The sequence below is a fragment of the Macaca mulatta genome, chromosome 14 (assembly GCF_049350105.2).
Source record: "Macaca mulatta isolate MMU2019108-1 chromosome 14, T2T-MMU8v2.0, whole genome shotgun sequence".
NCBI lineage: Eukaryota > Metazoa > Chordata > Mammalia > Primates > Cercopithecidae > Macaca > Macaca mulatta.
Window position 1 is genome coordinate 18413185 of NC_133419.1, and position 12001 is coordinate 18425185.

At 58.6% G+C, this 12001-nt stretch overlaps 1 protein-coding gene across 7 annotated transcripts; it reads left to right on the plus strand.

Annotated features, from left to right (window-relative positions):
- Positions 1-2855: 2855 nt before the first annotated feature.
- PACSIN3 (protein kinase C and casein kinase substrate in neurons 3) lies at positions 2856-11938 on the plus strand. Of its 7 annotated transcripts, none has more exons than XM_077960889.1 (12): positions 2884-2969; positions 6237-6302; positions 6540-6630; positions 6745-6901; positions 8540-8775; positions 8886-9041; positions 9640-9815; positions 9946-10066; positions 10193-10329; positions 10547-10633; positions 10735-10856; positions 11178-11938. In XM_077960889.1, the coding sequence occupies exons 3-12, from the start codon at positions 6577-6579 to the stop codon at positions 11291-11293; spliced, it is 1362 nt and encodes a 453-aa protein (XP_077817015.1). In that variant the 5' UTR covers positions 2884-2969; positions 6237-6302; positions 6540-6576; the 3' UTR covers positions 11294-11938.
- The last annotated feature ends 63 nt before the right edge of the window (positions 11939-12001 follow it).

The following is a 12001-nucleotide window of genomic DNA, read 5'->3' on the forward strand; positions in this document are numbered from 1 at the left end:
GCTAGATTTGTCTTTTTTTTTTTTTTTTTGAGAGAAAGTCTCCTTCGCCCAGGCTGGAGTGCAGTGGCGCAATCTCAGCTCTCTGCAACCTCAGCCTCTCCTGGGTTCAAGCAATTCTCCTGTCTCAGCCTCCCAAGTAGCTAGGACTACAGGCGTCTGCCACCACGCCAGCTAGTTTTTTTGTGTTTTTAGTAGAAATGGGGTTTCACCATATTGGCCAGGCTGGTCTTGAACTCCTGACCTCAGGTGATCCACCTGCCTCGGCCTCACAAAGTGCTGCCATTACAGGCGTGAGCCACCGCACCCAGCTTTAGATTTCTGTCATTTTTTTCTTTTTTTTCTTTGAGATGGAGTTTTGTTCTTGTAGCCCAGTTCTGGAGTGCAATGGCACGATCTTGGCTCACTGCAACCTCCACCTCCCGGGTTCAAGTGATTCTCCTGCCTCAGCCTCCCTAGTAGCTGGGATTACAGGCACCCGCCACCATGGCCAGGTAATTTTTGTGTTTTTAGTAGAGACAGAGTTTCAGCATGTTGGTCAGGCTGGTCTCGAACTCCTGACCTCAAGTGATCCACCCGCCTCAGCCTCCCAAAGTGCTGGGATTACAGGCATGGGCCACCACTGCTCCCGGCCAGATTTCTGTCTTTATGCAGCCCTCTATCTATTGACATCTCATCTTGAATTCTGGCTTGAGGACAGCACTGATGGAGCAGTGTGGATGTTAAGGGCTCTGGCCATAGAACACAGAATCGGAGCCCTGGGGGTAGCATTAGCTGGGAGCTGGCTTTCCAAGGGCATGTCTGTCTGCTTTCGCCTTAGAAGCAGCCCCCTATATCTGGGTTTTATTTTGTTGTTTTCTTCCCCCCTACAGTACCTTAGGGGCAATTAAGATCATCCACAACATTTCTGCTTTCTGCTCCCAGACTTGAGCCCAAGGGAAGCCAGATGTTTTCCAGTCCACATCCCCTTCTCCTTGTGGTCTAATGAACAGCCCTGTTTTCTGAGTCTCTCTATGGCCTGGCTTTCCCAGATCCCACAGCGTGGCTGCCAACTTTATTTTTAATGAGGTTTTAATAGGTGACTCCTGTAATTAATTTCATTCTTGTGTTTTCACACTTCGGTCTAGGTGCCTAAAGGCCTTCAGGCGCTAGGTGGGATGTTAACTGATTTTAAAGAATACAAAACCCTGTGGCTGTCATTTGCCATTTTCCCAGCTCCTCTGATCTGCAGTTATTTTTACAATCATTAATTAGCTGGGGCTCATGGCTCAGTGGAAGGTCATCCGGGTCACCTGTCATGTTTTACAGAGGTAGAAATAGAGATAAGGGGAGAAGACTTGTCCAAGCCCTAAGAGAGAGTGGGTGTTGAAACTGGTTTCAGAAACCACATCCCAGGTTTCAGATTCACTACTCAGGTATGATTTTACCAAGCACGGCCAGAATCCTCAGGCCAAAGGTGGCGCGCCTTGGGTGCCCCACAGGTGTCTTGGGGAGGCAGCTTTACCCTTCCATCAGCACTGCCCAGCAAGTGAGCCCTCCGCGGGCAAAATTACCCCCATTCGTTTTCTCCAGGCCCCTTTTCCATTTTGTGAGCGGATTCATCTGCGTAAAGAACGCGTCAGCGATTCCTCCTGGATTTAGAAACAACATAATTTTGCTATTTTTAAAGTTGCCTTTTAAAACTCCGCGCGCACGCACTCACACTCTTCAGGGAGCTGGGGGTGGGAGGAATAGTGGGAGCTTCAGAGAGCTCAGCGAGGCGCCTCAGCTTGCGAGAGCTCAGCGCCGCGTCCCTGGGGGAGCACGCCTCCCAGAGTGCCGGGTCTCTCCGACCCGCTGCGAATCTGCGCGCCCGGGACCCTCTGCGCCCGGGGCGTTCGACCCCTTTGGCCCGCGCTCCCCCTAGTCTCCAACGCTCAGGGCACCGCCGCTGGGTCACCGGGCCCAGGAGAGAGCGGGAGGGGCGGAGAGGCCGAGCAGGTGGCGATTAGGTCAGCTTCGAACATTCTTGGACCGCTCCAATGGATATAAATAACAGACGGGGCCGCTCTGCAAAATCTCCCCCCAGGGGGAAGAGGGGAGGGAGAAGGGATTTATTTAGCGTGGAGTGGGATCGTGGCGATACGGAAAAATGTACCAGACTGATAAAGGGGGGCGAAGGGATTTAAGAATGAATCGTGGTACAAAAATCTGGAAATAAGAAAACGGAGGGGGAGGAGCTTACGCCTTTTTGTCCCACCCCCACCGCGTGTTCGTCTCAGGCCTTAGAAGGCGCCCCAGATTAGCAGGGCAGCTGTACAGGGTAGGGCACGGTTCTGGAGTCCCAGCCCTGCCCGACTAAAGGGAAATCTTCGGCAAACCTCTGAAAAGCCTCCCAGCCTCAGTTTTTGCATCTGTATGGTGGGAATCCTAATGCTTACAAGGGGTGGTTGTGAGGCTCGCCTGAGCCAATTTCTAAACAGGCTGTGCTCAGCAAAAAATGTGAGGCAGTGCAGCCCCCGGCCCCGCTCCAAGGCTGCCCGTGCCGGCCCGGTCCCTTCTTGCTCCCTCGGGTCTCCCAGCCTCTGCAACGGTCGGGGAGGGGTAAAGCCGAAATCGGGCTCCTTGCAGCACCGGGGTGCAACCCTGGGGAGCCCGCCCAGGCACTCCGCACACAGGCGGAGCAGAGAAACCTCGGCCCGCACCCCAAGAGCCGCGGGTCGCCGCGATGCCTGCAGCCCCGCAGCCCCGCAGCCCCTGCAGCCCCGCAGCCCCGCAGCCCCGCTGCCCCTGCAGCGCCGCAGCCCCGCCGCCCAGCCGCGTGGGGTTGGGGCAGCGGCGGCCAGGAGAGGGCGGGGCCGGGGGCGGGGGCTGGGCTTCCCGGGGGAGGGCCCGGCGCGCTCCGGGAGGCTGCGGCGCGGGCCCGGGAGCGGCAGGACTCGGGCCGGAGCGTGGCCGGACCCCCACCCGCCGAGGAGCCCAGGGAGGACGCGGTGAGTGCCCTGGAGGGGACGCGCGGGGACGCGGCAGCGGGTGCAGTGGCTCGAGCCCGCCCTGTCCTGCTCCGGCTTCTGAAGTTTGCAATGGAGCCGACTCCCGCCCAGGGAGCCCCCGGCCACCCCGCTCTGCGTGCCGACGGGAAGGGCCGTAGCCGCGCCGAGGGGCCGTCCCATCTGCGGCGCCGCGGGCTCCGCAATTCCGCAGGCCGCCTGGGGGAGGGGGCGCAGTCGCTGGAGGGCTGAGCCATCTCCAGGGGCCCCTCGAGGGCCCCCATCCGCTCGCCTCCCGCACGCCCCGGGGCCCCAGAAGGTCCTCGCTCCCTGGCGACCCCTCGCCCTCTGCTGCGAGCCCCGATTCCTGGGTCCGCTGCCCGGGGCCACCATCTGGAGCCCACGGCGAGGCCGGCCCGGGCAGGGGGTGTCCCCTCCCCTTGGCAGTGATCGGTGGCCCCACCCCCGCCGAGACCAAGTTCAACAAGTTTGGCCAAGAAGTCCTAGAGCTTCGGTGGCTAGGCCTGGCCCTGCCACTCCGCGTGGCTCCACGGGCTCCGAGTTATGCAGCTCCGGGCGGCAAGGGGTCCTGTAGAGGGGCGCGGTCTATAAGGGTTGAGGCCAGAGGCGCGTAGCCCCTGGGCGCCGAGCTCTGCAGTGAAGGCTGGGGTTCAGAGTGCGTCATCTGGGAGAAGGCACCCCGGCCGGCAGGTCGGGTTTCCAAAAGTGCCCCTTTGTTATGCCCCTCCCTGGCCCTGCCTCCTCCCGCTTTGGCTGCGCCACCCCCTCCCGCAGCCTCCTGACCTCCTGGCTAGCTCTGGCTTCTGGTTCCAGCCCCTCTAACCTCGCTGCCCCTCTCCGGACCAGCCGACTGACCCCGCCCCCTGGCTCTGTCCTGAAATCCTAGGGCTGCGGGCGCACCGGGAGGGGCCGCCAGGGGAAGAAGCCCTAGGGCGCAGCCTGTGACTCAGGTCCCAGGGATGGGCCGGGCAGAATGGCTGAGCTCCCTACCAGGGGCAAGCCCCCAGCTTCTGGAAGGGGTTAGGGCTGGTCTGGGGCCGGGTACCTTCAGGCCTCAGGTAGGGAGAGGGGGTCTTCCCTGAACCAGGGACTCCCTACCTTGGCCGGTGCAGCTGCAAGGAGAACCTGCCAAGCCCACGAAGACCTCTTGGAGCCGAGCGTGCTGGCTCCCGGGGCTGGGAAGATTGCATTACCTGCTTTCTGAGCTCTTGCCTGTGGTGGGGACTGATTTGGGTCTCTGCTGAGCTCAGGAGGCACAGGGTGCCAACCTCCTCAACAGGGGCCAAGGTGCAAGCCTCCCCCCCACCACAGAGAGGTCAGGCTGCGGCTGTGGGGCCTGGCTGCACCCGGGGCTTGGGCCTGTGTTTGCTCTGGGAGGCCGGAGGGAGCTGTGCCAGCCCAGTACACACAGCTTGCTCTGTTCTGGGGCCAGAGAGAGGGAAGGGGTGGGGGGCAGCTCTCTGGGGAGCAGGGAACTCGGAGGCTGGAACAGGCAAGGGGCCCCAGGCTCCTGAGGCTGGACTGGGGCAGGCTCCAGAGCCCTGTGATTCATGGCGGCAGCTCTCTTTCTCTCCATCGCCCTGTCAGGCCCTCTCTGGACAGGCAGGACAGATTCCAGAGGGAACCAAGTGACGAGCTCGTGAGGCCCCTGGTGGGCATCTCCATTGCCTGGGTCTCCGCGGAGCCCCAGCTCTGCCTCCTGTTAGCAGAGGGGGAAGCCCACCTGCACCAAGTGTTCCCACAGCTGTTGGAGCCGGTGTGTTTCCTGCGCTCCAGGTGGACATCACCTGTTTTCTCACTTAACTAATTATTGCTGATTCCAGCTTGTGGGGACACACAAATGAGAATCCCGGAAGCCTCTGTCGGTGACTGAAGACAGACACTGTCCTGTCAGCCACAACTCCATGGATTATATGCCCTGGCTGAAGGGTCACCCGGGGCTATGGGAGCAAGGACAGAGGAACAGGGGAAGTGATTGAGGAGAAGATGCCTTAATTGGAGGTTTGAAGGAGGAGCAGAGGTGCATGAGTTTGGAGGAAGCTCTGTGACAGCACCCTGCTTTGGGGACAAAGGGCACACACTGTCCTCCTGGGTCTGGCTATGTCCCTTGGGCTTGCTCAGAGAGGAAGTGATTTCCTTCTAGGGTCTGTGAGTCAGTCGGTGTTGGGGACAGCTGAGACCCTGCCCAGAGGCAGGCGGGGAGCAGCCACATGCCACTGTGTCCTTGAGTCCCTGGGGCTGTGGCTCTGGGGTTGGAATTGGCCTTCCCGCCTCTGCAATTCTAGGGAACTTTTTTTTTTTAAGACAGTCTCACTCTGTTGCCCAGGCAATGGTGCAATCTCAGCGCACTGCAACCTCCACCTCCTAGGTTCAAGTGATTCTCATGCCTCAGCTTCCTCAGTAGCTGGGACTACAGGTGCCTGCCACCATGCCTGGCTAATTTTTCTATTTTTAGTACAGACGAGGTTTCTCCATGTTGGCCAAGCTGGTCTCAAACTCCTGACCTCAGGTGATCCACCCACCTCAGTCTCCCAAAGTGCTGAGATTACAGGCATCAGCCACCACACCCAGTCTGGGGAACATTCTTATAGCTGGCCATCGCTTCTCACTTCTCCACGCTGCCCTGGACGCCAGGCCTTTGGAGGGTGGGCCTGGGTTGTGTGTTCCCCATGGAGTCCTGTAGGCCCTCAATGGATGTGTGGACTGAGATGCGTATCTTCGTGTGACTGCAGGGCCCCTCGTATTTCTGGTGCATTGCTTGGTTTGGGTTTCACACCAGCCCTGGCATGGCAGCTGAGCATACAGAGGAGTTCCATCTTAGAGGGAGCTGGGGCCTCCTTAGGAGGAGACAGTTACACATACTTGTTCAGGCTTCCTGGCCAAGACAGAAGCCAGGCCTCTTGGCTCCCTTCATGCCCTCCTCAGTACAGGGAGCTACTGGGATGTGGCCAGGCACCCTCTGACTTGGCCTCTTGGGTAATGGGGTCATCTTGTCACTCAAGGGAAGGCAACAGAGGCCCTGGCCTGGGCAGGAGTCTTCTTCTCTCATCCGCAGTTGGGGGAGTGGGGCCCTCTGCCCACCGCCCACCCCCGCCTGCCATTTAATCCCTGGCTGGATCGTGTGACCCGTCTGGCATTCTCCTCCCTGGAATCTGGCGCTTCTGACAGCAGTTGCTATATCGGGGGTGCTGGGCACCGCCCTGGACGCTCTAGGTCCCCACCCTCACCCTCACTCTGCTCTCCTTCAAGGCAGAGTCACGGTGGCAGCATTGAAAGTCGGACACCCAGGTCCCTGAAGTGATCTCTAGGCCCCAGGTATGTGGGGGGCAGGAGGGGAAGGGCAGAGCAGCGAGAGGAAGAGCTTTGAGACTCCATCCTCACCCATCCTGGCCCTTCTTAGGGTCTTCAGCGCCCTGCCTGCTAAGTCCTAGCTCTGACGGCTCCTTGGGTGGTGGGGAAGGCGGTGGGGTGAGGCCCAGGTATACAGAGGGTCTTTTCCTATCCCCAAAAACGTATGTCCAGCTTTCCCACTTACCCCTCTGCCCTCCACAGCCCCAAATCCGCCACCATTCCGTGCTGCGGGGACACCATGGCTCCAGAAGAGGACGCTGGAGGGGAGGCCTTAGGGGGCAGTTTCTGGGAGGTGAGCAGCTGGGTCCTGGGCTCAGCTCCTTGTCTAGGGGAGGAGCCCAACTGACAGCCCCAGCCCAAAAGGAGGCTTTTCCCTGGTGACAGCGCCCTTCTCCTGTATGCCCAGGCTGGCAACTACAGGCGCACGGTGCAGCGGGTGGAGGACGGGCACCGGCTATGCGGGGACCTGGTCAGCTGCTTCCAGGAGCGTGCCCGCATCGAAAAGGCCTATGCCCAGCAGTTGGCCGACTGGGCCCGAAAGTGGAGGGGGACCGTGGAGAAGGGTGAGCCAGGCCCTCGCAGGGGGCAGAGGGCAGCTGAGTGCAGGACTGTCGGGCCAGCTTCTTTTTTGCACGTGTTGTGGGAAGTTTGAGGCCTCCATGTCTACCCTCCCTTAGAAAGGGAAGATCCTCCTGGTCATCCTCACGGCTCTGGTATTAAAGAGTTTACAAAGGCTGCTCATGAGTTACTTTGATAGTTCCAACAACCATGCAGAGATGGTTCTGTTTTACCCATTTTCTTTCCTTTCTTTTTTGAGACGTTTTGCTATTGTTGCCCAGGCTGGAGTGCAGTGACACGATGCTGGCTCACTGCCACCTCCGCCTCTCAAGTGGTTCTCCTGCTTTAGCCTCCCAAGTAGCTGGGATTACAGGCACCCGCCACCATGCCTGGCTATTTTTGTATTTTTAGTAAAGAAGGGGTTTTACCATGTTGGCCAGGCTGGTCTCAAACTCCTGACCTCAGGTGATCCACCCACCTCAGCCTCCCAGAGTACTGGGATTACAGGTGTGAGCCACTGCGTCTGACTTTCTTTCCTTTCTTAATTATTTATTTCTTTTTGAGACAGGGTCTCACTCTGTCACCCAGGCTGGAGTGCAGTGGTACAATCATGGATCACTGCAAACTCCATCTCCCAGGCACAAGCGATCCTCCCACCTCAGCCTCCTGAATAGCTGGGACCACAGGCATGGACCACACTTGGCTCATTTTTGTATTTTTTGTAGAGATGGGGTTTTGCTATGTTGCTCAGACTGGTTTTGAACCCCTGGGCTCCAGTGATCCTCTCTCCTTGGCCTCCCAAAGTCCTGGAATTACAGGTGTGAGCCACTGCACCCGGCCTGTTTTATGCATTTTCTAGAGGAGGAACTAGAAGTTCAGAGAGGCTAAGGGACTTGCCTAAAGGCACACAGCTAGGAAGTGCTGAAGGTTGAGCCCAGGCCCTCTGACTGGGAGCATGGATCCTTCCACCCTGCAACAAGCTGTCTTCCTCGAGGGCACACACAGGCTCTTCCTTTGAGGCAATGGAGTGTAGTGTTTATGCAACAGATGGGTTTGAATCTCAGCTCCTCTGTTTTTTTTTTTTTTTTTTTTTTTGAGATGGAGTCTTGCTCTGTCGCCCAGGCTGGCGTGATCTCAGCTCACTGCAACCTCCCCCTTTCGGGTTCAAGTAATTCTCCTGCCTCAGCCTCCCAAGTAGCTGGGACTACAGGCGCGTGCCACCACGCCCGGCTAATTTTTTGTAGTTTTAGTAGAGATGGGGCTTCACCGTGTTAGCTAGGATGGTGTCAATCTCCTGACTTCGTGATCCGCCTGCCTCGGCCTCCCAAAGTGCTGGGATTACAGGCGTGAGCCACTGCACCCGGCCCTCAGCTCCTCTTGTAGCCATAATGCTTTGAGCGAGTTCACTTCTCTGGGCCTCAGTGTTTTGCCTGTTCAATGTTGGCAATGTCACTGTCCTCACGGTGGTGGCTGAGACAAGGATTCAGTGAGATAAGGCACACGGTCTGCATTCAATAAGCCCAGCTGACAGGGTTGTCATTCACCTTTGCACCCTATGCCTCCATGCCTCGTACCCAGTGAGAGGGGCTGGGCTTATTTTGGGTGGTACCCAGGACTGGCCCAAGCCCTGTCCTTCCCTGCAGGCCCCCAGTATGGCACACTGGAGAAGGCCTGGCATGCCTTTTTCACGGCGGCCGAGCGGCTGAGCGCCCTGCACCTGGAGGTTCGGGAGAAGCTGCAAGGGCAGGACAGTGAGCGGGTGCGCGCCTGGCAGCGGGGGGCTTTCCACCGGCCTGTGCTGGGTGGCTTCCGCGAGAGCCGGGCGGCTGAGGACGGCTTCCGCAAGGCCCAGAAGCCCTGGCTGAAGAGGCTGAAGGAGGTGAGGCTGGGTGGGAGAGGTATCTGAGGCAGGCTCCTTCCTGGTCTGCCAGGGATCGAGGGGGCCAGGGTGTGGCATCCAGGGTCCAGCGTGGTCCCCATACATGCCAGGTTGAGGCTTCCAAGAAAAGCTACCATGCAGCCCGGAAGGACGAGAAGACAGCCCAGACAAGGGAGAGCCATGCGAAGGCAGACAGCGCCGTCTCCCAGGAGCAGCTGCGCAAACTGCAGGAACGGGTGGAACGCTGTGCCAAGGAGGCCGAGAAGGTACGGGCCTCAGGTACCAGCCCTGGCTCCCGCCCAGGGCATGGCTTCCTGAATGAGTCTTGCTCCTTGAACACCTTGTCCAGTCCCCAGCACTCTTATTACCCTAATCCTCACTTGCCACCCTCTCTCTAGATGATCATTTAAAGGAGGAACCCGACAAAAGGTGATACTTTACCTAGGGAAAGAAATGGAGTTTCAGGCACTGGGATGACTTCAGCAGTTGAGAACTTCCAGCTCTTTCCTTGCACAGTATCCCTCTGCCTGGTGTCCTTTCCTGCAGCTCTGCATATGCAAATCCTTACCATCCTGAGATGCTGCAGTTTCCACCTCCTCCAGGAAGCCTTTTCTGGTATCTCCCATCCTTTCCTGTAGGTTGACCTCATTTCAGTCTTCACCACACTCTTTTATCCGCTGCACCTGATGTCACCTCCCTTGTTAGGCTGCTGGAGTTCTTGAGGGCAGGAGTTGGGTCTTAGGACTGATAGCCCCTAGTGGCTAACCCCGGGTCTAGCAGCCCATGGCAGTGTTTGGTAAACACTGGTGGAGTCCTGGGTGGAAGAAGGTCTGGTCCTCACCAGAACCCTCCTCTCCCACCCAGACAAAAGCTCAGTATGAGCAGACGCTGGCAGAGCTGCATCGCTACACTCCACGCTACATGGAAGACATGGAGCAGGCCTTTGAGACCTGCCAGGCCGCCGAGCGCCAGCGGCTTCTTTTCTTCAAGGACATGCTGCTCACCTTACACCAGCACCTGGACCTTTCCAGCAGTGAGAAGTATGGGCTGCCTAGTGGGCGTGGAGATCTGGGGTAGTACTGGGTCTCCTCCATCTCCCCTAGGCCCTGGCTGGGACTGAGGGATGCAGGTTCTAGACTTCCTAGACTGAGGGTGTGCCTTGGGCCATAGGTTCCATGAACTCCACCGCGACTTGCACCAGGGCATCGAGGCAGCCAGTGACGAAGAGGATCTGCGCTGGTGGCGCAGCACCCACGGGCCAGGCATGGCCATGAACTGGCCACAGTTTGAGGCATGTGTTCCAGGCGGGGTGGGGCTGGGAGGTGGGATGGGCTCCCACTCAGCTCGGCCAGGGCTAGGGGTGAAGTAAGCGAAGGTGGTCTGGATGGCCTCACCTGACTAAGCACTGTCCCCACAGGAGTGGTCCTTGGACACACAGAGGACAATCAGTCGGAAAGAGAAGGGTGGCCGGAGCCCTGATGAGGTTACCTTGACCAGCATCGTGCCCACAAGAGATGGCACCGCACCCCCACCCCAGTCCCCGGGGTCCCCAGGGTGAGAGCCAGGAGCGTGGCTGTGGCAAAGAAACAGCTCTGCCTCCCACCCTCCACTCCTTTCTCCTTGGTTTCATTCCCTTCACACCTGAAATGGGTTGAAAACTGGTGCCGGGGACCTGAGGGACTACTTAGTAGTTGTAATGATACCGGTTCTCACGGTGGTTTAGATTTGCCAGGCATTTCCCACGTTCCCTCTCGTTTATGCCTTAAATCAGCTGCGTGTGGCAGGAATTGCCTCTGCTCAGAGTCCCGCATGGCGAGATAGAGCTAGAACCTTTCAGCACCTCACCTGCCTCTCCCAGGTGCCTCTGGGGGTAGGGAGGCCTTTGCCCTGATCCTGGGTGAGATCTCCAGCCCCGTGTTCCTTGCACACTGAGCTGCTCCCTTTGCCTGCCCTCTCCAGCACAGGGCAGGATGAGGAGTGGTCAGATGAAGAGAGTCCCCGGAAGGCTGCCACCGGGGTTCGGGTGCGGGCACTCTATGACTATGCTGGCCAGGAAGCTGATGAGCTGAGCTTCCGAGCAGGTACCCTGGGACCCCTTTCCTAGCTTCAGTCGGTCTCTGCTTTACCCGCCTGAGCAGGGATGTCACAAAGGAAAGCCAAATACCCACTTCTTAAGGGCCAGTCCTCTGGCCCTTCAGCTGTTCCAGGTCCAGACAGCTGGTGCCTGGTGGCTGCATTCGGGGTCTGGGGTGGGGCAGCTTGCTGACCTTGACCTGCCTCTGTCTGAGCCATGTCTTTGCTAGCTGGGCTCTGGGACCACACCATCCCCCTCAGTCCTTGACCCAGTTGCAGGAATGGGCTGGGCCAGGGCCACTAGCAGTGACCAATCCCCTTTCCCTCAGGGGAGGAGCTGCTGAAGATGAGTGAGGAGGACGAGCAGGGCTGGTGCCAAGGCCAGTTGCAGAGTGGCCGCATTGGCCTGTACCCTGCCAACTACGTGGAGTGCGTGGGCGCCTGAGTGTCCTGACAGCCCTTCTGCGATGCTTACCCACCCTGGGTGAGAGCCCAGCTTCTCCTGGAGAGCCAGACCCTCAGGGCCCTGAACCGTCGCTCCCCTGCTGCTCCTCTGTCCCTTGAGGGAGGAAGTCCTGGGACCCAGGGAGGGGAGGGGCCTTTGTCTAGGAAGGAACTGGCAGGGAGGGATGAGTCTAGGCTGAGGGCAAGATGGGAGGTCAGAAGTGACAGGGTTCAGCGGTGCCTGGGCCTCCCCAGGAGCTGTGAACTCAGTTCCTGACCTCTGCTTTGGGGTTCCTGAGGTGGGCTTGGGGTGAGTGTAGTTCCGGCCTAGCAGCACCCTCTTTTGTGGCTTGTTCTAGCGTGTATTAAAACTTGACACACACACACACACAAAACAAAAACAAAAAAACCACTGTCGGGCTCATGTGCATTTTTTTGATAGGACACCCTTGCCAGGCCTCCAGAAGGCATCTAGAGAGAGGCCTAGCGTCTGTTATGGAGCCGGGGTTGGAAAAGGGTTTGCCTGCTTGGTACCTGCTCTGGAGTTTTGAGATCCTAATCTGGGGTGGAGGGGACTCGCTGTCAGGCTTGCTGTGAGCCGAGAACGGCTGGAGGCTGGGCGAGAGGCCGGCCAGTACGTCTGCCCGTTCAGGCCGGAGGGAAGAGGAGCACTTGGGCAGCCTAATCCTTACTCATCGATCTGTAATTG